Source organism: Esox lucius, chromosome 24 (genome assembly GCF_011004845.1).
Source record: "Esox lucius isolate fEsoLuc1 chromosome 24, fEsoLuc1.pri, whole genome shotgun sequence".
Taxonomy (NCBI): Eukaryota; Metazoa; Chordata; class Actinopteri; order Esociformes; family Esocidae; genus Esox; species Esox lucius.
Window position 1 is genome coordinate 27,930,823 of NC_047592.1, and position 26,794 is coordinate 27,957,616.

The following is a 26,794-nucleotide window of genomic DNA, read 5'->3' on the forward strand; positions in this document are numbered from 1 at the left end:
CAGTACGCTTGGGTCTGCCGAGTCTGTCCAGTTTCCTCCCCCGCCATCGGATCCAACTCACCACCAGGTGGTGATCAGTTGACAGCTCCGCCCCTCTCTTTACCCGAGTGTCCAAGACATACGGCCGCAGGTCAGATGAAACGACAACAAAGTCAATCATCGACCTACGGCCTAGGGTTTCCTGGTGCCACGTGCACTGATGGACACCCTTATGCTTGAACATGGTGTTCGTTATGGACAAACTGTGACTAGCACAGAAGTCCAATAACTGAACACAGCTCGGGTTCAGATCAGGGGGGCCGTTCCTCCCAATCACGCCCCTCCAGGTGTCACTGTCGTTGCCCACGTGGGCGTTGAAGTCCCCCAGTAGAACGATGGAGTTCCCAGTCAGAGCACTTTCCAGCACCCCTCCCAGAGACTCCAAGAAGGTTGGGTACTCTGCACTGCTGTTCGGCCCATAGGCACAAACAACAGTGAGAGACCTATCCCTAACCCGTAGGCGCAGGGAAACGACCCTCTCGTTCACCGGGGTAAACTCCAACACATGGCGGCAGAGCTGGGGGGCTATAAGCAAACCCACACCAGCCCGCCGCCTCTCACCATGGGCAACTCCAGAGTGGTGAAGAGTCCATCCTCTCTCAAGGAGTGTGGTTCCAGAGCCCAAGCCGTGCGTAGAGGTGATCCCGTCTATCTCTAGTCGGAACCTCTCAACCTCACGCACAATATCAGGCTCCTTCCCCGCCAGCGAGGTGACGTTCCACGTCCCTGGAACTAGTTTCCATGTCCAGGGATCGGGTTGTCGAGGCCCCCGCCTTCGACTGCCACCCGATCCTCTATGGTGAGCCCACGGGAAGGTGGTCCCACGTCGCTCCTTTGGGCTGAGCCCGGCCGGACCCCGTGGTGAAAGGCCCTGCCACCAGGCGCTCGCGTACGAGCCCCAACCCCGGGCCACCGGACATTGTGTATCTATGTTGTCTTTAAGCCCTTACAAAAGGATTAGAGTGAGTATTACAGTTGAATAACATAATTGCTATGTTCAGGAACCCTAAGCAGCTCCTGAACACAGCAATGTCTTCCAAATGCTGCTAAACGCGCTGCCCTTCATCAGTCACGTGAAGATGCTCTCCGATGGGAAGTGAGTGGCAAATAGAAAATAAAAATAAAATAAAATGATGTAGTGCCCTTTCTTACTCTTCTTAATGGATTTTAGGCAATTGATTGGTTCGACCATGGTTATGGGGAATCCATCATATTCCTTATACCCCCAGGCTTTACACCCCCATTCTATTGTAGCTGTTAGGTTCAGTTTATTTTCTGTTTGGGTTTTGCCTTTCCTTTTGAATGTAGCCTATTCAGTTTGTTCCCCCTTTTTTCTTGTACTTAGCCTGACTTTGTTATTATCGCTTTCACCTGTGTCTTGTTTGCCCCCTCGTTATATCCCTATTTAATTTCCTCCTGCCGTACTGTGTTTTGTCATTCAATGTTGGATGATACGGTCATTGTGTTTAGAGCTGTATGTCACTTTCAGTCATTGAAATTAAAGAGCCTTTTGTTTCTACATGTCTGCACCTATGTTCTGCTACACAACCTCTTAAAATCGTGACAGTAGCTCAGGAGAAGGATGGTACCTTTTAACTGAACTACTCAATAAGACCAAAAAGTTCAACCACAAAATACTGTTAATGTGAACAATGAAATCTATTTAGTTGCAAATTGGTGATTTGTGTTTCTATCCACTGTACCCTTTTCAAATCATTTGTGTTCCTTTCTCACAGGTGGTTCTGGCTCCATAGATGTGATAAACTCAAAATGAGGAACTTGGTCACCAATATTATTATTAATAGTTTATTATCACTGAACTGTGTGAAATGGAAAGAGGTCCTTCCAACCTTAATGCTTTAACAGTTTTCGTTTAAGCAATAATTTCACCCAGTATTTACTCAAAGACTGTTATGGTAAATTTTATAATTTATAAGTGTCTATACAATTTGCGCCCTTGATCAAAGCACTTAACCGTAATTGCTTCTGTAAGCAACTTTGGATAAGAGTGGCCTGCTAAATGATTGAAATGCACAATGGTGGTTGTTAAACACCTTAATCTTCCCTGATCCTTTGCCCTTAGCGGCAATGACTACATAGGAAAACCATCATGAAGTGATAAGGCTGACATCTATGATTGTAAACAAAATCTATCTATCTATCAATCTATCAATATATATATATATATATATATATATATATATATATATATACATATATATATATATATATATGCTCTTGTTCCCATGCTTTAGGAGAATAACTGTTGAGTCAACCTCTGTCTAACCAAGGATTTACCTGTCTGCTCTGGCTCTTAAAATTTGAAACACACTGGAATGTTGGTTGAGGCTGCCCTAGTCAGTTATCAAAAAAACCTGGTCCCTCTAAACTTTGCTCACATAGGACAATTCTTTCAAACAACAACAACAAAAATAAATTGAGTGCAAATACCAAGGTGATGTTACCGAAGACAGAGGACAACTGCAGCAGACAGAATCGCTTCATCGCAATTACATTGTCAATGAAAATCTAAAGTTTTGTTTATAAACATTTTCTAAAGATCTGTTCTAGCATTTCAAGAAACCTCAATGCAATATATTATTTTTGGTTGCAATATTAATACTTTGGTTTGAATAAGTTTGTTTTACGTGAACCCAAACTAATTCCATACTTTTGTAACACTAGGTCAACAGTGAGTGAGACAAACAAAAAGACAAAGAAAAATTGACAGAGAACAAAAAGAAAAGAGACACAATCAAGGAAGAAAATATTTCAGATAAGAGAACATTCAGACTTACATAGTTTCATCGTTCTGGAACTCCAATTTTCCCGATACCTCTTCAAAGTCCTCTCCGCCCCGGGCTGTCCCATCTATGGTTCTGTAGGGCACAGCTACGAGCCCACGGGCCCCCGATGTCCGCTGAACCCTGACCTCCATCAACCCAATGCTCTCGCTCACCCGCATGGCGTCGCTCTCAAATGAAAATATCCCAGCGTGATCATCGTCGTATATCGTCACGGTCGCCGTGTGACCCTCGCCGAGTACTGCTTTAGGGGCGGAGTTAGAGTTTGTCTCCAACGGGTCATAGCCAGCCACACGAGGATTGCTGAGATGAACGTAGAAGTACTCGTCCTCTTCAAAGATGTCGTCATCGATCACGCCCACCGTGATCTCCTTGAGGGTCTCGCCCGGTTTGAAGAGGAGAGTTCCTTCTGCAAATTCGTAATCTGAGCCTGCATTGGCCGTGCCGTCTTCGGTACGGTAATCCACCTAGGTGATTGGGAAGGAGGGACGGAAAAAAAGAGTTTAGACTACCTTGTTGGATCAGTATCTAGCCTGCTCAGTGAATCCATGTGAGAGCTAACAGACTCATTGACTATTTACACACAGAAACTAATTGCAATTTAAAAAGCCACAGGTGTGGGAAATTCACCTTTAATTGCCATATTCACCTGTGTGTCACCTTGTGTGTTTATAACAAGGCCAAACATTCAAGGGTGTGTAACATTTTTATCATGGCCATTTGGGTGATTTCTTTTATCATTATGATTCAAAAAGGGGCCAAACAACTGTGATAATAAATGGTTTCCTATGATCACTATCCTTAAATAAAAGACATGATCAGTCATATTTTCAAAATCAATGCCAAAATTTCACAAAGTCTGCCTGGGAATGCAAACTTATGAGCCCAACTGTAATTGCACCAAACATGTCTGAATAGACATGTCTGCACCAAACATATCGCCCTGTACCTTAACAGAAGCTCCTGGGTCTCCACCATGACGGGCCACGGTCAGTTTAAGGGATCCACAGTTCTCAAAGCATTGGTAGTTGGTGGGTTCAAACTCCATCCGGGTCGTGTGGGGGTCATCCTCCTGGGGGTGGGGCTCGTGGGAACTTACCACCTGAAGAACAGTGACATGGACTGAACGAGGGATGTTTGTCTTCTGTCGATTAATTGATAAACAACCTAACTGGGTTGTATATCCAAATTAAACCTTGGTTCAGATATGATCATCAGAACGGAAATGAAAGCCAAATTTTGTAAAGCACTGATTTGGAATTAAGTAAACTTGACAGACTGGGACCAAAAATGTATCCTTGCATTTAAAAAAGTTGAGAATGCTTTTCTTTATGTCCCCTTTTATTAACCAGATAATTATCACTACCCTTCATTATTCACTACACTCAAGTTAGACTTGCCAAATGGGCTACAAATGGATTGGCCCATTAAGTCTGTACCTTTCTAGCCTGGTCCGCAGCATGCTTCTTAAGAATGTTCCCTGCTCCAATCATCATTCTGGTTGCCTGGATACGGTAGAATGCGCGGCTCTTCTGTTGCTGGACCAACACCTGACAAAACACGCAATAAATAACTTAAATGTAAACAGTCCCAACTCTTTTCATAACTTAAATGTGAAACATCTATGTAGTGCTTTATGAATTCCTTATGTAATCTACATCTGTCCATATTTAATAAGAACCTATATTTGCAGTAACTTAACTGCCAATGTTGGTTCTCAAAAAAATCTATATAAATGTTTTATGAAGCCTTTATATGCATATGACCTGGTGGTTGGCCATCTCTATCTGAAGCTCTAGGTCTTTGTATTCACAGTTAAAATATTATTAAAATAATGACATGGAGTAGACAAAACAATGGAAAGAGCTAACAATCTTAGCAACAATGGAAAGAGCTAACAATCTTAGCAACACTTTTAGCAACAATGGAAAGAGCTAACAATCTTAGCAACAATATTAGCAACAATGGAAAGAGCTAACAATCTTAATATCAAGAATCTAATAAGGTGTAGGGCCACCCTTTGTTGTAAGACCAGCCCAAATCCCTCTTGGAATTCCACCATACTAGACCCGAAATGTGTGTAGTGGAATATTGCACCTTTCTTGAATAAAAGACTCCTGTTCTTTGTGATATGAAGGAGGAGGTAATCTACTTTGCACTATGAGCTCCAGAACTTCCCATTAAGGTTCATTGATGTTGAGATCTGGTGATGGGGAGTTTGTGTAAGGTGTTTGTCGTCATTCTGGTGTTTGTAAAACTACTCTTGAATTAGTTTAGCAGTGTGTATGGGGGAGTATTCCTGGAATATTGGAACATCATGAGGGACAAATGTTTGCACTATAAGGTGCACCTGGTTTGTTAAAATAGCATATATTTATTGGTCGTTATATTTATTGGTCGTTATTCGACCATGCAGAGCAATCATCAGACCAAATGACTCCCACAAGATGACTACCCAAGGGTGTACGTTTGGGAGGTCAGTTTCATTTTGGGAGGTCAGGGTAAATGGTTCCTGAGATTTTCTCTCTTTTCTGGGAGTGGCCAAAGTGACCAGTCTGTAATATTGGGGAAGTTGCCCCCTGAATCTACACCCCTGCCCATACCATTAGGCCTTTCCCCATGTATAACATTTGGCAGCAGACATTGCCCTTGCTTTCTCTAAACCAGTCCAAATGCAGGAAATGACTCATCAGACCATATTCATGTTCAGGGATCCAGGTTGTGTGCTCCTTAAACCAAGTTATACGTCATTGTGCGTTGGCTTTGGATACAAACGGTTGAGAGTTAGGAGTTAGGGTTTCTGAATGGCAGCCATACACTTCAGATTACTTTTCAGTAATTATTTTGAGGCATTGAGCAACTGTCCTGTTGAATGTCCATCTATCCCTCTTGATCAGTTTGAACTTGTGACTACGGTTCTTCTTTGCCGTTGCAATTTGTCCATGTTTGGCATATGTTGTCATGATTTTTGAGACCGTTCCCCTTTACACATTTAATAATTTTGTAGTTAATTAGCTGATGCACCTGCAGTTCAGACACTGACTATTTGACCTCTTTGGAACTCTGGTTGTTACCTCATGTTGCTTTGATAAATAAAATATAAGTGCTAATTGTTGGACGTATTTTATTATTAACATAATTGTTCTGCTAACTGGCAATCAACCTAATCTAGCTTCTGCAGCTGTGTTTGTAATTTTGATTCAGTTCATTCAAAGTAACAGTCCTATTCCATATGGGGTTTCCATTATTTTGTCCACCCAATGTTGTTCTTATGTAACGCTTATGGGTGCTCTATTAATGCTCCATTTAACCTTTACAGGATTTATACCTGGTAGTTTGCCATCTCTATGAGCTGTTCCGTGTCTTTATCAGGATGTCTCGCTTTCAACTCTTTCAGTGTCCTTGCCATATCTCTCCTGGCCACATCCTCCAGATCCCGCGCTCCTCCCACTTCTCTGTCATCTGTCAGTACTCCTTCCCTCCATCCATCCACAGCATGTCCATCCAGCTCCATCATGTCCATCTTAGTGAAACCACCCGGTCCCAACATCCCTCCTCCTCCGCCTATCCCTCCATCCATCCCCCCTTCTGTCTCGATGATGATGCCTCTGTGCTTGTCGGCCCGGTAGCGCTTACGGACGTACTTGTAAAAGAGGAGTCGTCGGTCAGCAACCCACGCCTGGACTACGCAGCTAGGAGAGGGTGGGAGGAAGAGAGTGGAATGTGTGTAGATTGTGTGAGTGCATGTGTTTAAGTTTTACTTATCTGTTGGGGACAAAAAATATCAAGGTAAAATACACCTTTCGCAATTCCCCACAAGGATAATGGCCAGCTCAGGGGTTAGAGTTAGGGTGAAAGTTACAATTAGGGTTAGAATTAAGGGTTGGTGTTTAGGGGTGAGATCATTAGGTTAAGGGTTAGGGTAAGTATAAAGTAAGTTAGTGTTTGTCATTTTTTTGGTGGGGGGATAACTTTCTTTATCACTACAAAAATAGACATTTCTAAATTGTGTGTTTGTACTACTCACAGAGGGAAGAACAGAAAGGTGACCACTGCCTCCCAGACTTCCACCTCCCCAGGAGAGAAAACTGACAGGATTAGGTAGAGCCAGATGTAAGCAAACACACTCCACGCAGCGGTCACAAAGAACACACGGAGGTGTTTAATCTTTCTGGTCTCCCCATCAGGGACCACGTAGACACACAGGGCGATGATGATGAACATGTTAAAGGCCGCACTGCCCACGATGGTGGAAGGGCCCAGGGAACCAGCTTCAAATCCATGGCCACAAACCTGAAGCATAGAGGGGAATATGCATAACGTATGTGTGTGTATACAGTTGCTAGTTAAACATTGTTGTTAATGGCTGTATAAGAGTACACACGCTTTATAATGGGGATTGTAACTGTGCTCAGATTTAACCAATAATATTCCGAATCATGTAGAAAGATCATTTGTAATCACCTGACCAAATGAAGTGAATCTGATTATCCCTAAATAAAATAATATTATCTAGTAGGATTTCCTTGGTTTATACTACAGAGATATAAGGGTAATACATGTTTCATGGAACACTGTGAAAACTATCATTAACAAGTGGAGGCAAATACCAAAACCATTTTATTGGAATTGGAGGCTAGCTCAAAACCAAAAATATAAATGATTAAAACCTACTATAAATATATATATTTTTTTAAAGTTGCATTCTCAAAATGAACAAGGACTTTGCTGTCCTAACTTTAAGGGGCGCTGATTATACCATTGAGGTGCAAGAACAGAGAAATCACAAAAACAGAGAAGGGTTTTGTCTGGGCCTATGGGGAGCAGCTGTATTCTAGATGAGATGCTGGAATTTAATGGCCCAACCAGGGAGTCTGACCAACAGTGAGTGGCAGTAATCCAGACATGAGAGGACAAGTGCCTGGATTAGAACCTGCACCGCTTTCTGTGTGAGGTAAAGTCATCCTCTGCAAATGTTGTACAGCATGAACCTGCAGAAGGCAGTCACCGCCTTGATGTTTGCTGAGGATGACAGGGTGTTGTCCAGGGTCCCGCCAAGATTCTCAGAGGGAGACACTGTGTAAGTGGAACATGCGTCACCTCTGAGCGGGCTGGAAGGCTGTCTGGCTGTCTGCTGCAGTATTCAATGCAGGTCAGTTCAGAGTTGGAAGATAGTGGGCATGGTAACTGCTATTCATTTTAATTCAAATTCAACGGGACTTTGGCTAATAGTGCATTTACCAGCTAATTGCTGTAGTTTTTAGTAGTTTATTATCCCATTAGCCCCTGTCTGGGAGGCAACTCTCATCTCACGGCCTTGTAACACCTGGCAATGAATGTACATAATAAAGCAATATGCTGCGTAGCCTAATAAGCCTAGTCAGTCAAAAGACTATACAAAGGCTCTGTGCACTTTCACAAGCCACTGTGTGTGGCTAGGGTGCTTGTGATAGCTCTATGACAAAGTAGTATTGTGTGTTTCTGTGTGTGAGAGAGAGTATGTGAATTTTAGACGGTGCGTAAGATTCTGTGTATGTGTACGAGTGTGCGAGAGCACGTATGTGTGTTTGTTAGGGTATTGTTTATGTGAGTGTGTGTGTGTGTGTGTGTGTGTGTGCGTGCCCATGAGGGTGTATTACCTCTATGACAGAGAGCAGTATCTCTGGGGCTGATGAACCCAGGGCCATAAGTGTAAGGTTAGAGACAGTCTCATTCCAAATCCTCACAGTAGCCGTGGTAGTCTCCCCATTTGACTTCTTTATGGTTATCTCCTTCTCCTGAGAGGTGATCACCTGGAAGATAGAAGAGAACACAGTAGAATATAATAGATCACAGTACAATACAGCAGGGTAGAATAAAAATAAACAGAACAGAATGGGATAAAACAAAGTGGAGGAGAAGATGAATAAAATTACATAATATTGAAACAGTGTATTACATAATACAACTGAATGGATCAGAACAGTACAAAGTAGAGTGAAAAATAATACAACAGGAAAAAAATATAGTAGAATAGAACATAAAAGAGAAAATACACTGCTGATTCTGCAGGTTTTCCTACTTACAAAGCATGTAGAGGTCTGTAATTTGTATCATAGGTACACTTCAACTGTGAGAGATGGAATCAAAAATCCAGAAAATCACATTGTATGATTTTTTTATAATTAATTAGCATTTTATTGCATGACATAAGTATTTGATCACCTACTAACCAGTAAGAATTCCGGCTCTCACAGACCTGTTAGTTTTTCTTTAAGAAGCCCTCCTGTTCTCCACTCATTACCTGTATTAAATGCACCTGTTTGAACTCGTTACCTGTATGAAAGACACTTGTCCACAGACTCAGTCAAACAGACTCCAACCTCTCCACAATGGCCAAGACCAGAGAGCTGTGTAAGGACATCAGGGATAAAATTGTAGACCTGCACAAGGCTGGGATGAGCTACAGGACAATAGGCAAACAGCTTGGTGAGAAGGCAACAACTGTTGGCGCAATTATTAGAAAATGGAAGAAGTTCAAGATGACGGTCAATCTTCCACGGTCTGGGGCTCCATGCAAGATCTCACCTCGTGGGGCATCAATGATCATGAGGAAGGTGAGGGATCAGCCCAGAACTACATGGCAAGACCTGGTCAATGACCTGAAAAGAGCTGGGACCACAGTCTTAAAGAAAACCATGAGTAACAAACTACATGGATTAAAATCCTGCAGCCCACGCAAGGTCCCCCTGCTCAAGCCAGCGCATGTCCAGGCCCGTCTGAAGTTTGCCAATGACCATCTGGATGATCCAGAGGAGGAACGGGAGAAGGTCATGTGGTCTGATGAGACAAAAATAGAGCTTTTTGGTCTAAACTCCACTTGCCGTGTTTGGAGGAAGAAGAAGGATGATTACAACCCCAAGAACACCATCCCAACTGTGAAGCATGGAGGTGGAAACATCATTCTTTGGGGATGCTTTTCTGCAAAGGGGACAGGACGACTGCACTGTATTGAGGGGAGGATGGATGGGGCCATGTATCGCCAGATCTTGGCCAACAGCCTGCTTCCCTCAGTAAGAGCATTGAAGATGGGTCGTGGCTAGGTCTTCCAGCATGACAACGACCCGAAACACACAGCCAGGGCAACTAAGGAGTGGCTCAGTAAGAAGCATCTCAAGGTCCTGGAGTGGCCTAGCCAGTCTTCAGGCCTGAACCCAATAGAAAATCTTTGGAGGGAGCTGAAAGTCCGTATTGCCCAGCGACAGCCCGGAAACCTGAAGGATCTGGAGAAGGTCTGTATGGAGGACTGGGCCAAAATCCCTGCTGCAGTGTGTGCAAACACTGGTCAAGAACTACAGGAAACGTATGATCTCTGTAATTGCAAACAAAGGTTTCTGTACCAAATATTAAGTTCTGCTTTTCTGATGTATCAAATACGTATGTCATGCAATACAATGCAAATTAATTGTGATTTTCTGGATTTTTCACTCACAGTTGAAGTGTACCTATGATAAATATTCTACATGCTTTGTAAGTGAGAACCTGCAAAATCGGCAGTGTATCAAATACTTGTTCTCCCCACTGTAATAAATAGTCCACACAAATGAAATAATTATAGTAAGCAACATTTTGTGTCACATTTCTCTTTGAAGTAGCAATTGGACTACTAATTCCCCATTATGGTCTTGCCACGTCACAACTCCACAGCAGATACAAGACCAAGCACATCTCACAAAGCGTTTCTGATTCTAACCACAATGCTTTTTTAATTAATAACATTGGACACATTACCAGAAAGGCATTCGTGCCACATATAAAGTAAATGACAAATGTCCATTCTACTTTCATTGTTCCAAAGGGTTGAACCACATAAACGCACATGTCAAGCTACTTTTTTTTACATTTTGGTATGCAGTATGTGTGCATCCGTAAGTGCAGGTGTGTGCGAGTGTGTGTTTGAATGGGTGTATATGCAAATGTGTGTATTCTTACCTCTATAGAAGACATAAATCTATCAGCAATGATGGACATCCCCAGGAACATGTAGATCAGAGCTACAAAGTAGACAATGGCCCGCGCCACCTAGATTAGATGAAATTCGATGAAAATAATCTTTAATGACACCATCGATTTCATGACACACAGACAAAACACAAACAAAGCTCAGGATTCTTTCTGATCACCCGTTATAGAGAGCTAGACATTAAAGGTAATTTGCCACTGAACTGACATCGGCATACATTTTAAGTGAATGCGATCTTTGTAAATGCAGGATTCTTTCAATTAGTGCATTGTCAACATCACTTTACGGTGAGGTGCTATATTAAATTCTGGCTGATATCCCCAATGAATTTTTTTTAAATCAAGTGAAACAAAAACCAGTAAAGAGCTCAAGTTATAGTCACCTTGTCTCCTACAGAGGGGTTCTGGGGGTTCCAGACGGGTAGCACCACTCCTTCCTGACAGGGATCTCCAGCAGCTGTGCAGTTAGCTTTGACGTCACCTCCCTCGGACGGAGAAGCAGAGCCACCCAGGGTTGGACCAGGAAGAGTCAGGAGGAGCACGATGGAGACAAAGAGGAGTACAGAGGGGAGAGAGGAGGGATGGAGGGATGGGAGGTGTAGGGCTGACATAGTTGCAGAGGGTCTGCCTTTCAGGAATACACCTGAAGATAAAGAGAAGGAGAAAGAGACAATAGTGAATATAACTTACAAACTTCTGAGTCAACTGGCCTAGGGTGGTCAAGCGGTCTGCGCCACTTCCTCAGGTGCACTGAAGTACTGCAGAATGAGTTTGAACCCTTTATCTTTTTCCACTTTTCAGCCAAAGAAAAAAAAGTGTTAGGAGGTGAGGTTAAGGTTAGGTTTTTGAGAATAGGGTAATGGTTAGTGGATGTTTTGTATCCCCCCATCCTAAAATGTGTGTGTGTATGTCAGTATGTGTGTGATTAAGTGTGTGTGTTTATGTTCGTTTGTGAATGTCATGAATGGCCATGCTGTGTGCAGTCTGTCACAAAGATTTATTTCAGTGAGAATCATCCCTAGGGAGAAATAGAACACACATCTCAGCATCGGTCGGAATCACACACATACACACACACAAAGTATTAATATCCTTTTGGGGACTCCAAAAAATATTTCCATTCAAAATCAAATTTTCCCTAACCCCGAGCCTTCACCATACACTCTTAGAAATAAAGGGACTGAGTAGAACCATTTTGGGTTATTTGGCTTGTCCCCATAAATAACCCTTTTTGGTTCCTGGTAGAACCTTTTATAAAGGTTCCACCTGAAACCCTTTTAGAGGGTTCTACCAATAGCCTAATATAAAGGGCTATATCTTGAACCATCTGGGAAAGCTTTCACCTAGAACCCCTATGAGAGGTTCTACAGAGAACCATTCTATGGTGTGAACGTTTCACCCAGAACTCTCTGGGTGTTCTATCCAGATCATTTTACCTTCTAAGGGTGGCTACAAGAACCCACCCAAGGGATTTCACCTTTTATACTCCAAGAGTTTCATCTAGAACCCACCCAGGGCATTCCACTGAAAACCTGTATACTCCAAGGGTTTCCTATCTAGAACTCACCCAGGGCATTCCACTGAAAAACTTTTTATATTCCAAGGGTTTTAGAGTCCTGCCTTTAACCCTATTGTCTTTAATCCCATATATTGTGGTCATCCATCATTTTAACAATCTATGTTACAATCACCAATGTTTATTTGACATTGAGAAAACATTAAAACAATTCTTAATGAGAATTTTATTTATGTACTAATCTTGGAACAATGACGGATAAGCAGAGGAGAGTCTCATGAATAAGCCAACAAAACATGAGAGGCTGTGTAGGTCCCAAAACTGAGCAGGTCAAAAGTGAGCATAGGACCAGTGGAATCAGCAACATGACAGGACAAGCCAGGCACATCAGGCAGCCCTCAGCAGATGAATTCATGTAATCTCCAGCAATGGTGACATAGCACAGAGGGAAGAGAAAAAGACAGTTAGTAGCATCATGCCAAGGTCCACTTACTTTACAAACAACAAAGTAATGCAGGGTCCAATGACAGCAATAGGAGTATGGTCACATAATGGTGACAGTTGAACAGACTGAATAAGCCTGTCCTCCAACTCCTATACTAACAGCCTGCACTGGCACACAATCAGGTAAAAATGAGGGAACACCACAGTTTTCACATTAATATATATAAATAATGTTGAAATACTTGTCAGTATAAAGAAACACCTGTTTTATATCCATAACACACAAAATGAACCACTTGAGGTAAAAAAGCTTGAGAAAAAAGGGCAAGAGCTCTTTTAATATTTGCTTTGACTTCTGCTAGTTTCTCTAAAAGAGATGTAGTTGTCCCCATCTGGGGCTTTATTTTTCTTTATTTCTCTGACCTGTTGTTTAGTGGTGCTTCCAGTTTACATGTTTTCAGATTAATTATATGTATATATATTTACTGGGGCCTCCATTTTGGCCTCATTCAACAACTAAATTAGTCTCAGTTTGATGATACAATTCAAGATGCTTTAGATATTTCTTCTGTGTTCTGGTTTTAATAGGACAACACGGACGTTTGTGTAATCACCTAAACCCTCTAGTTCAAGCCACTGGCATACCTCATCATATGCCCAGGCTGTATTGTTCATTTCTACCAAAAAAAGCATTAAACAAATACTAGCATTAAAATAGTCCACCTTTCACCATAAAGTCCTTAGCTAGACTCAAACTTCCTGAAATAAGATATTAGATTTAGCTTACCTGGATTTTCTGAAGTTTCTGATCTTCTGTCACTTCAATCCAGCGTGAACAGTAGTATAAATTCATACACAGTTAAACAGGTGATCACACATCGGGCCCGTTTGAGAGTTAAGCCTAAAGCAGCCAACTGTAGACACAAGCCAGCAAGAGAAGTCAGGGGAGGTCCTTAACTTCAGACAGCAAGTCGGACAACTTCTGCTGTTTGTTGGATTGGCGATGAAGTGGATGTTATCGAAATTCCAGTTTTCTTACAGTAAGTGCAACATGATCATCATGGCCCAAGGAGGTATTCTGTTATTCATTAGATTAGACAAAACTTTGACATACACCCACCTAAAGGATTATTAGGAACACCATACAAATACTGTGTTTGACCCCCTTTTGCCTTCAGAACTGCCTTAATTCTACGTGGCATTGATTCAACAAGGAGCTGAAAGCATTCTTTAGAAATGTTGGCCCATATTGATAGGATAGCATCTTGCAGTTGATGGAGATTTGTGGGATGCACATCCAGGGCACGAAGCTCCCGTTCCACCACATCCAAAGATGCTCTATTGGGTTGAGATCTGGTGACTGTGGGGGCCATTTCAGTACAGTGAACTCATTGTCATGTTCATGGAACCAATTTGAAATTATTCGAACTTTGTGACATGGTGCATTATCCTGCTGGAAGTAGCCATCAGAGGATGGGTACATGAGGGTCATAAAGGGATGGACATGGTCAGAAACAATGCTCAGGTAGGCCATGGCATTTAAACGATGCCCAATTGGCACTAAGGGGCCTAAAGTGTGCCAAGAAAACATCCCCCACACCATTACAACACCACCACCAGCCTGCACAGTGGTAACAAGGCATGATGGATCCATGTTCTCATTCTGTTTACGCCAAATTCTGACTCTACCATCTGAATGTCTCAACAGAAATCGAGACTCATCAGACCAGGCAACATTCTTCCAGTCTTCAACTGTCCAATTTTGGTGAGCTTGTGCAAATTGTAGCCTCTTTTTCCTATTTGTAGTGGAGATGAGTGGTACCAGGTTGGGTCTTCTGCTGTTGTAGCCCATCCGCCTCAAGGTTGTGCGTGTTGTGGCTTCACAAATGCTTTGCTGCATACCTCGGTTGTAACGAGTGGTTATTTCAGTCAAAGTTGCTCTTCAATCAGCTTGAATCAGTCGGCCCATTCTCCTCTGACCTCTAGCATCAACAAGGCATTTTCGCCCACAGGACTGCCGCATACTGGATGTTTTTCCCTTTACATACCATTCTTTGTAAACCCTAGAAATGGTTGTGCATGAAAATCCCAGTAACTGAGCAGATTGTGAAATACTCAGACCGGCCCGTCTGGCACCAAAAACCATGCCACGCTCAATATTGCTTAAATCACCTTTCTTTCCCATTCTGACATTCAGTTTGGAGTTCAGGAGATTGTCTTGACCAGGACCACACCCCTAAATACATTGAAGCAACTGCCATGTGATTGGTTGATTAGATAATTGCATTGATGAGAAATTGAACAGGTGTTCCTAATAATCCTTTAGGTGAGTGTATTTCAATAGGTAAGTAATACACCCAACAGTAAACATGCCATATTCAATGATAGGTGGCTACAAATAATGCGCATGTAGTGCCTTTAGCTCAACAATGCTTTGGTTTAAACGTGAAGTTGGTAGGGAGCAAGTGCATACATTTCCAGTTGACTGTAGACGTAACGTCATGACATTTGATCACATGGTTCTTCTCATGAAGTCGCAAAGGTCATGCATTCACAAGTCAGACAATTTGCATCCCCATAATGTAACACAAGTCTGTGACCAACGTTGATCAACATCTAGAAAATCTGATCCACTCAAACGTGCCCAATGTGTGAACAGAGTGAAGGGGTGTGAGCAAATTTGTAATTAAGGGTAGGTATTCTAATTGAAGAGACACCAAAGTAATCACGATGATATAGCACACCTTTTTTGTAGAACATGTGACGACCTGAATGTTGCTGTTTGAAACACTCTCTGTTGGGGTGTGTTATTTGTGTTGGGTATCTCTGTGGGGTGGGTCATTAGTGGTAAAGACAATATGGTGGGGTAGTAGTTTAAAATCATATGTGCTAAGTGGTTCTGGTCCCTCTGGCATGGTACTCTATCCCATTTGAAAGTGTCACTTACAAATCATTGGTAGAATAGAATCGCATGCAACACATTCATCCAGTTTCCCAGACATGGATTAAGCCTAGTCCTAGACTAAAAGTAAAATTCAAACAAGATCTCCATTGAAAAAGGTTTTCAGCTTAATCCACATCAATATGGCTTGGATATTTCAAGCACATTACATTTATGCATTGTATCTTTAAAAAAAAAAAGATACAATGCATAAATGATCCTTGCTCTATGGTCTCTCCACAGCCTAAAACACCTACACACAATGTATCTCACCTTTAAGGGACTAATACGTTAACAAATTGGATGGCTCAATGTGTGTACCACAAGGCAGGTGTCCATTTGGCAGCAGGCTGGGTTTGGGTCTAGCCTGGTTCTTTTCCTGCATGTAATCCCCTCTCACCCCTTCTTTTAGGTCTCTGTCCAATTAAGGCATGAAAATGCCCTGAAAATAATCTTATTTAAAAAAAGAACTATTGTATGGCATGAAATTATGTTTAATGTATCAACTATGGCAGAACACAAGTAAAATGACTTGATTCAGGGGATTCCACATACATCTACAATTAAAAATACAATTTCAAACATGGGTAAACATTTGACTATTTTAGGGTGAGGATTTTCTAACACCCATGATTTCAACAATCCTTTAAGGGTTCTTAATGAAACCCTTAGTGTTACAAAAAAGAACACTTTCTTCAAAAAAGGGTTTTTCAGAAGCAAATGGTTCTGGGAAGAACAACCCTTCAAGAAAAACCCTTTTGGAACCCTTATTTCTAAGAGTGTAGAAGTCTTTTCCCTCATGGGGATTGGCGAAATGTCCTCAGGAATTTGAATGTTCCTGATTTTATTATCCTTTTCGGCCCCACCAGGCGTAATAAAACAAGGACACGCACACACAAACACTGCGTTCCCTTGGTCTAGCACTGATCTTGATTAATGCTTCTGTTTTTTCCCGCATAACTCCTCGTTTAGACCTGTCAAAACCCAAAATTGGATTTAGTATACTGCTGGCACACAACACATACACAGACACAAACACACACACATAGAAGTGTCTCTCACACACAGACACACACACACATACACACAAACATTATCATCTATCTTCCTCTTTGCTCATTCACACATAACCCCCCTCCCCATACAAACCCAGGCTTCACATAATTCACAGGTAGTCAGGCACAAGCACACACAGCCCATAATGCTGAGTTGTCGTTTTAAATTACCATATAAAGAAAGATGACAGCCACACAATTATAGACAAATGGCAGAAGAGGACATATTGACATATGGCTAAAGACTTTCTCCCCTTTGTTATGTGGGATGTACCTTACATAGACCAGAGATTATAAGGCTTTTATACACTACCAGAGTCTGGTTTTGTAGTGGAGTGTGTGTATGTGTGTGTGTTTTTCTGACATAATGGGGACCAAAATATCCCCGAACTATGGGTTAATCAGAAAAGTGTTATGTTAAGTGTCATGTTTAGGGCAAACTGTAATGGGTTAACCATAGATATAGGGGGAGGCATTACCGGTTAAATTTAGGCACTAGAACTTGTTTAAGTTTATGAATAAATGTTAAATTACTGGGGTTAAGGTTAGGGTTGGGTTAAATATTTAAGGACAGTCAACTTTGGTGTCCCCATTTAAACAGTAAACATTGTGTGTGTGTGGGTGGACCCAGAGACGAGTCAAAATAATTGGATGATCTAAAGGTCCTGAGAGGTCAGGGGTTAAACACAAAGATATACACACAAACAACTTAACACCCCTGTAGCATGCACACCAGGCAGGGTGGCTGATAAACAGGCAGGCAAACAAACACATACACACATGTTTGCTGACACATACACAGCACGCATAGCTTACAGTCAAATACACGCACACACGCACACACACACACACACACACACATACAGTCTGAATAAGCTGTCGCTTTTGGTCTTTTCAGAATCACATATGTGTTCAGCATGAATGAAGAATCATATCAGATCATGTACACTTCACCAGACATACACATCATCCTGTTTTATGAATAAAACTACAGCAGGGCCATTCATGACATTTCACAGATCAACACACGCACACACACACACACACACACACACACACACAGAGACAGACATTTTCCATTTTAGTTTACTCTAAACATTATTCACATTCAAAATTCTATTTTACAACTCCTAAGTCTAACTCCTAAGTCTAACTCCTAAGTCTAACTCCTAAGCCTAACTCTAACTCCAATTGTACATTTTGCCCTTAACCTAACCCTTACGTCATGTGACAGGCAAAAGGTCAAATTGTCCTTGTTTTATACACACATAAACACACTTAATACCCAACTCACATTAGGCTACATCAATATTAATGGACACAAAATGCTACTTCACCTACAAAGCCAGGCTACCCATAACAACAGTATCTTGACAGTGGTCTTGGTATAAAAGCAGCACCTTAACAGTGGCCTTGGTATTGCACCAGGAAGAGGCCCCGATGATGAGTGTTGAGATGATAAGATTAAGTGTGGGAAAACATGTTAGCTTATTGAGGTTATTGAGTTTGAGGTTAGGGTTAGGTTAAGGTTAGGTAAAGTTTAGGGTTAGTTTTAGGACTATGGGTTAGGGATAGGGAGCATGAATTTCTGGGTTAGGCCTCAGGTCCCCACAAGGATAGAAAAACAAATGTGTGTGTGTGTGTGTGTAATATGTGGGTATGCGTGTGTGTGATCTAATCAAGTCTGTGGGTTACATGACATTTCATTAGCCACATGCCCACTTCTATGTACGCTCTGCTAGTCTTCCCCGAACTATTCAACCCTCCGTCCAATCCCTCCATCCAGCATTGATGTCATTATTTCGCCTCCATGGTGGGAGAGCGATGGATAGATCAGGGCAAGCAAGGGATGAAGGGAAGGATATATGGAGGGAGGGAGGGACGGATGGATGGACAGAGAGATAAGGGTTACCATTGCATGGAGTGATGGATGGAGGGGGTTGAAGGCCGCATGACTAATCTTGCTTAACCCAGAACAAAGGATTGTGTAATTGTTCAGATGGTCGATTAAGTTCTTAAGCACTTAATATGAGAGAATATGAAACCAGGATCATAACCATAATGAAGAGCTCCGCGCCCAACTTTTTGCAACTTACTCATTCAGAAATGTAACCCTTACTGATTGAGTAGTGCAGTTTATCCCTGGCGGTATGTTCTGGAAAATCATGTTGCAGGTTATTTGATGACGAAAGGTGGGCATAATGTTATGACACATGGGGTGTCCATACAATGCCAGGGTTGTGGGTTCAAATCCCATAGGGAGCCAGGATAAAGACAATCCAAGTAAAGGTGGAATATATAAATTTTTTCATTTTAATATCAGAAAATGGCCATAATATACATCTGCAGTGATATACAGATGTCGCTCGTTTAATTACAGCATTTTCTTACCTTGATAAGATCAGGTAGATTGCGTCAACATACGGTAGATTGCATCAAACTGTAATTGCACTATTCCAAACACATGGGGAAGCTAGAACGATGAAAATGCTATTCGTTCTCAAATGTTTTTTTTATAAATGACAGTACACACAATGTCCACAATGTTTTTCTAAAATAACAGGTTATAATGATTTTAAAAGCGAAATGTTTCAAGTTGCTACTTCATCACTGATATAATTACGAAATGTTTTAATAAGGAAATACACCAACAGCCTACACAGAAGGAAAAAAAAATGTGTTTAAACATTTGAATTATCTCAAGAAATAATAAAATACAAAGCAGAACTATTTGTTAAGATCATAGTTTTGAAGTACAGCATGGTTGAAAAACACATCTTATGGCAGTTGGCGAATAGGCTGTCAGAGTTTAAATATTGTATTTAAATGCGTCAGTCGCTTATTTGTTGCATCAACTCATTTGTTTTATCAAATCAGTCAATATGGTCGTTAAAATTCCTGAATTCCAGCTGTACAGAATAGCTACCAAACATATGTTTTAAATAGCCATAGTGTATAATAGTCTACATTTAAACAGCAATAAAACATATTTAAATTAGTCAGCATAATGAACTCTTCACAGTCTTTGGGAACGGAGCATACAGTATAGGCTACACCAGAGATGTTGCTATGATCTCATTGTCCTCTGGGTTCTTTTTCTTAATCAATCCTCTTCCTCTTTTCAACAGCAAGCCCTAATCGTGGCAATCGAATTGTGCCGTTCGCTTGCCAGACTCCAACCTTCATACTAATAATCTGAATTATTATTTTTAAGTAGGCAAACTGATTCTAAAATCACTAATAAACTGTATACAAATACGATTAGGATATCGCACCAATAAAAATATTATTTTGATTGAGCATAAAAAATTAATAAAATTGCAGCTTTTTCTGCGTTTTTGAAATTGCACATGTTCAAATTGTGATTCCAAATAATTAGTATAAAGGTTGGAGTCTGGCAAGCAAATGGCACAATTTGACTACACATAACCTTTCTTCAAGCGCTCTTACAACAAATCTTCCCCTACCTATTGCTATTTTAAGATAATAAAGGTCTACAATTCAAATGTCCAGCTGTATGTCTCAAATCGGTCAATCAAACAATACAACACATTGTTCTGTTCATGCCTCTCTCTTGTCCCAATTTATTAAAAATGAGTTAAAGTGAGTACTCTAAAAACATCATAATTCCGTGATGGCTCTATACGAAAGTAATAGCCACCACCCAATAAAGTAACAACATGCGCAGGTCCTCTGAACAGCAAATTAACCAGTCAGAAACATGAAGTTGCAGCGTAGAGCCCACTGTCTAAGAATAGTGCAGAGGCTTGCTGTTAAGGAGAGGAAAAGGATCTATTAAGAAAATTAACCCAGAGGACAATGAGAGAGACTAGGGATGATTTGGTGCCGAAAATAAATCATCTTCTGTTGTTTGGAAATATTTCAGGTTCCAGAGAGATAACACAAACTAATGTAGGCCTAATATATTAAAAACCGGTAAGACCGTGGTTAGAACAACACTTGTATCACAATAAATACATGAAAAATGTGTTGCAAAGAAGTCCCCCCTGCAGGTTGGGCGGGTGCTAAGCCCGAAATGTATTGTGATCCTCTGGTCAACAATATCGTTTTCATTTTATTTCACTAATAATGAATTACTGTGATACCTTTGATGAATTATATAAGAAGATGGATCATCTTCATGGCTCTATAAAATAATTAGGGATATTTCTTATTCAAACAGATTATATGTTTCATATTTTGTTTATCTCCTAAAAAAAGTTATTTCATGAATAAGATTGCAATACTAAGTTTAGAGGTACAGTGGGGAGAACAAGTATTTGATACACTGCCGATTTTGCAGGTTTTCCCACTTACAAAGCATGTAGAGGTCTGTAATTTTTATCATAGGTACACTTCAACTGTCAGTGAAAACCACATTGTATGATTTTTAAATAATTAATTTGCATTTTATTGCATGACATAAATATTTGATACATCAGAAAAGCAGAACTTAATATTTGGTACAGAAACCTTTGTTTGCAATTACAGAGATCATACGTTTCCTGTAGTTCTTGACCAGGTTTGCACATACTGCAGCAGGGATTTTGGCCCACTCCTCCATACAGACCCTTCAGGTTTCCGGGCTGTCGCTGGGCAATACGGACTTTCAGCTCCCTCCAAAGATTTTCTATTGGGTTCAGGTCTGAAGACTGGCTAGGCCACTCCAGGACCTTGAGATGCTTCTTACTGAGCTACTCCTTTGTTGCCCTGGTGCAGTCGTCCTGTCCCCTTTGCAGAAAAGCATCCCCAAAGAATGATGTTTCCACCTCCATGCTTCACGGTTCGGATGGTGTTCTTGGAGTTGTACTCATCCTTCTTCTTCCTCCAAACAGGGCGATTGGAGTTTAGACCAAAAAGCTCTATTTTTGTCTCATCAGACAACATGACCTTCTCCCGTTCCTCCTCTGGATCATCCAGATGGTCATTGGCAAACTTCAGATGGGCCTGGACATGCGCTGACTTGAGGGGGGACCTTGCGTGGGCTGCAGGATTTTAATCCATGATGGCGTAGTGTGTTACTAATGGTTTTCTTTGAGACTGTGGTGCCAGCTCTCTTCAGGTCATTGATCAAATACTTAAGTCATGCAATAAAATGCAAATTAATTATTTAAAAATCATACAATGTGATTTTCTGGATTTATGTTTTAGATTCCGTCTCTCACAGTTGAAATGTACCTATGATAAAAGTTACAGACCTCTACATGCTTTGTAAGTAGGAAAACCTGCAAAATCGGCAGTGTATCAAATACTTGTTCTCCCCACTGTAAAACAGATTTTGTAGCGCTGCATGTGATCAACTATGTCATCAACATGAAACTTTATTTTAATTGTTAAATTAATTCACAGGGAGTGTCATTCTTTAACTCAGGGTATCGCCCATTAAGAGTGATTTGCGTCTGCCTGGGTACTCTCTGGCCACCTGGCAGTCGCAGTTATTGCCTGATCAAAATGATTTGAGCCACATCGCAATTATTTTTGCACAATGTTTGGATTTTAAAATCATGTTTTCAATCTGAATAACGGATTTTATATTTACTGTACACCTTAATTAATTAATTCATGTGGTTAAAACGTATTTCTCATGTGTCAAATAGTTCATTTTAATCATAATATAGTGTCCTACTATACCTAACAAAATGTCCCACTCCAAAAAATAATAGCCTACATAGAAGGCCTACATAAGAACACAGGCAATAATATTTTAATTCGTTTATTAGGCCCTACAAATGTACTAAATGAAAATCAAGCTTGGCACTAGAATCAAAAGCAGCACAATCTGGCACCAGCTCCAGCATACGACTCTGAAATGTTCAAGGCGAAGCAGACATAACCGGGCCGATTTAAAAAACTAGTGATGGTGCAACTGAGGCCAGCAAACAAGGTTTAGTAAATTATCTGAGCCTATAGTATAGGGCTGGCCAACCCTGTTCCTGGAAAGCCACAGTCCTGTAGGTTTTCTCACCAACTCTTATTCAGCACACCTGATTCTAATTCGTAGTTGGATGAAAAGCAGACTCAGGTTAGTCACAAATGAGGCTGAAGAGAAAACCTACAGGACTGTGGCTCTCCAGGAACAGGGTTGGCCAGCCCTGCTATAGTATAACTTTCCGCAGAGCCTGTCAAAAGTTTTCTTGCATGCGTGGGCTCAACATCCTATGGAAACCGATATCATACGCGTGGTAGTCTATTTTTAAGACGTTTCAAACATTGACCTCAAAATCACTTAGTCAGTTTGGAAACATGACTTTGGATTCAAAATATTGTGCAAAAAGATTGTTGTCTATAAACATAATTGCAATCTGGCTCAAATTATTTACATAAGGCAATTATGTAGCTAATAATTGCAACAGCCCTATACCGTTGGTATTGTAGTGTCTGGCGGGCAGTGTCTTGAACCCGCAACCTTCAGCTCTCCAGGCGCCACCCACTGCTCCAAATAGGGATATCCCATTTGGAGGGGCATTCCGCAGCATGTCTCATCGCGGACCGCCCCCTTGGCACTGGAATTAAACGAGCGACATCTATAACGTAGTATTTCACAACTTATTTTGATTTTGATTAATAAAAAAGTACATTTTATCACACGGAAACAGGAGGCACATTGTATTCTCTTGTCTCTTATTAAATGTAAAAGGGACACTGTTCCTCTCTTCTACTGCCATCACAAAAACACACAATCACCTCTCAAACGAACAATAGCAGGTGGGGGAAAGCTAAATTGTCAATACATTTCTGGTTGCTAAAATTCCATAGTTCACTAAATTTCTGTTCAAGTGACAAAACAATCATTAAATAGTGTAGGGAATCATGTAAATAACTATTTTAGATTTGTAAAATGCTGTTGCTATAATTCAGCTAACTTCCACAAGGAGGGAGCTAATTAGGAATATCCCTTTGAACCAAAACAGCCTTAAGTACAACCCTCTGATGTCCATGGATCAGCCCATCTTTCACAGTATTTTATTAACTTATTGTTTCTTGTTGCAGTACATCCTGCCATTCTACCAAGGTGTCTTACAAGGATATTTAAACCCCTGCTCATACTGCCTCAAGAACAATGGATTGGACTGTTGATTCATAATCTGCATTGTTCACTTCAGGTAGTTTATACTTTAAAAGATGTTAGTAAAATGTATTCACTTAAAAAAAAAGAAAATAATATAAAAAGTATTTATTGTGGTTAACAGTCCGTATTAAGATATTGAGTATACAGCTAATTTAAAATAACCCTTTTTTTTATAATACAAATTTGTATTTTGTAATAGCAAAAAAGCACTAGCAGCTGCAAGATCATGACTTGAACAAAGCACTGGAACTAATGCTATTTGTAAATCTTATTCATCCCAAATTCTCATGACAGATCTATAGTTCGATCACATTTTCGTATTTAGTCCACAAGGGAATGCGGCCGTGACTAGCCCTAAGTCTGGACCAACCACCAGAGCCCCTTAAACCAGCAATACTAGCCCCCCAAGGACCCAGCAATTCTGGGCTAAAGAACCAGGGATGACAGCCTTTGGTGCTGTTGAGCTCTGGGGATTCAGTAGACTGAATAATGGAAGGACACAGATGAGAAACAATCATCTGAGGAAAGAATAGGGGGAGAAAAAGAGTGAGAAAGAGGAAAGAAGAGATGGAAAGGAAAGAGATGGGGGGAAGGGGAAAGAGGAAATCTCAAAAGGTTGCTAGGAGAAAGAGATGCAAAGCCAACATTTGCGAGAGAGAAAAAGGAAAAGTACACACAAAAAATCCAGCAAAACAACACAGAAAGACACAAATAAGAAGGCAGAGAGAGAAGAAATTAACCATACAAGGAGACATGCAGACAGACAGTGTCGAGAGACAGACAGGGATTAGATGGAGAGTGCTGCAGAAGGTTGGAGTACTGAAGAGGATATGATGAAAGGGGTAATTAGGGAGCTAGTGAACGCGCCCTGCTGTGCCGCAGCAAGCAGGCTGTCAGCACATGTTAAAAACGTTGCAAACGGAGGCCCTCCCGAGTTGTGCAGCAGTCTAATGTTCTGCAGCGTAACTGTGCCATTGTGACCTGGGTATATTTTCTGCTTGTGGCATCTGACCCTGGAGTACCACAACATGGTGTATAGTAGGCACAGCAATATCCAGGTAGATAGGTAATGTTTGAATAGGGCGCCAGCCCAAGTTGTGCTCTAATGACTCCTTGTGGCGATTCAGGCCCTTGCACGCTAATTGAGGTAGCGTATTGATTCCGGTTTAATTGTTAGTTGAGAGACTGGTGTGATAAGAAGCAGAACAGCATGGTGGGATGTGCTTTGGAGGATACTGTCTCCCAAACTCTGCTGAGCTTGCTGCCATATTCTGCAGAGGCCACAATCAACAAGTTGGAGTGTGTCAAATGAAAAATAAAGTGACACATTTGGTACAGTCGTATAGCTGTTGAGTCAAAAATGACAATTATGCGGACCGCTCAATAGTCTTATAACACACTTTTAACACATGTGTTTTTAAAATATTCATTTAATTATTCAAAAATTGTTCCACTTCAATAAAACAAGCATGAAATTTAAATGAACAAGCCCCTCCTGCTGTTTCACAAGATTAAATGCTTCTGAGACAGCAAAACATTTTATTTAGGTCGGAAGTATTATATCATTCTTAAATCAGACATAAAGGCATGTGTCATTTCATTTGGCATGCCTATTTATTGATTTGTAAAGATTTCTCTAAGGTGATGTGGTGCCGCTTTGCAGGTTGAGTCTGCGTTGTTGCACACTCACTGGAATGTTCCACTGAAGAGTCTAAATATCATTAATAATTAACAACCAAGTAGAAGCAAAAAACATCACTGTTTTGGCCATCCAGGATTGGAGTTGAAGAGCCTGAACTTGCATTTTCAGCTCCCTCAGCTTTGAGACACAAATGGTGGTGGTATGCGTTTGTGCAAATGGAGGGCCGAGGCCGAGGAGTAGTGTTTCATTTGGGATTTAGCCATTCATGGATTGGTCTAGGATTAGAGACGCGTTTCAGAGCATTGCATGAGGATAAGAGGGAGTAATTAGACAGATTTTGAGAGCTAGTAAATGCACCCCCGCTGAGAGTCGTGGGTAACTCCTACTGGAGTGTGTCCGAGAGTGGGCGTTAACATGTGAGAGGATCAACACATGTGGGTGTATCGAGACTATAGAGATGGAAAAAGGTCTCATCTGTGTATCCGTGCCGGGGAAACGGATACACAGATGAGACAATAACACATACACAAAGGAGGCTACTACCACTCACTGTCTGGAGTCACTGAAGCTGCATCCACTTTCATAATCTATTTATCTGTAACGTCATCACTGAATTAAAAGTAACTGTGTAGTAGACGGAGATTGATCGAGAGAGAGAGACAGACAGAGAAAAGCTAAACAGTGGATGAGGAGGAAGAAAGAATGAGAGACAGAGAAACATTCACACGTGTTTCAGAGAGAGAATAGAACACTAGACAGACATATTATTGTGGCCACAATAATTTCCATAGCGTTTAAATGTATACTGGTATGTTCGAGACGTACTATGCAGGATTTTGGCTGTCAATCGTGGGAAATTAAGCGGAGTGATATGTACAGAAACGATACAGTTTGGACAGAATGTCTTCAAACTTGCAGAACTCTGGGGGGGGGGGGGGGGGGGGGGGGGGCTCTATTTAAAATGTGTCACACGCTACCTCAGAAGGTGTTGTCTCGAGCCAGCGATATCTGCAAGTTAACACAGCAAAATAATCTAGTATATCGAGCCTTCTTCGATATGTCTCGGAAAACGTAGCATAAGCAAGCCCTTAGGGAAAGAAGTAGCAGAGGATTAAATAGATTTGCAAAGCAAGTGAGAGGAAGGAGAAAGAGCCCAACAAAAAACAGAAGAGACTTCAAGGAGATATTCAGTAAAGAAGATGAGCTCTAAGCTAGGAATATGTCCGCGTGTGAGTGTGTGTGTGTGTGTGGGGTATAGAGGGCTGCATGGGTGAACAAACTGC

The 26,794-nt window shown here is 41.2% G+C and overlaps 1 protein-coding gene across 2 annotated transcripts in view; it reads right to left on the reverse strand.

The window, feature by feature from the left end:
• slc8a4b (solute carrier family 8 member 4b) overlaps window positions 1-26,794 on the reverse strand; it is a 158,092-nt gene that overhangs the window by 72,379 nt on the left and 58,919 nt on the right. For both annotated transcript variants that reach the window (XM_013140317.3, XM_013140315.3), the window contains exons 2-9: window positions 11,228-11,487; window positions 10,815-10,904; window positions 8,483-8,635; window positions 6,871-7,136; window positions 6,172-6,535; window positions 4,283-4,393; window positions 3,793-3,945; window positions 2,838-3,310 (exon numbers count right to left, since the gene is read on the reverse strand). In XM_013140317.3, the coding sequence (XP_012995771.1) occupies window positions 2,838-3,310; window positions 3,793-3,945; window positions 4,283-4,393; window positions 6,172-6,535; window positions 6,871-7,136; window positions 8,483-8,635; window positions 10,815-10,904; window positions 11,228-11,455 (1,838 nt within the window). In that variant the 5' untranslated portion in view covers window positions 11,456-11,487. The remainder of the gene's footprint in view (window positions 1-2,837; window positions 3,311-3,792; window positions 3,946-4,282; window positions 4,394-6,171; window positions 6,536-6,870; window positions 7,137-8,482; window positions 8,636-10,814; window positions 10,905-11,227; window positions 11,488-26,794) is intronic.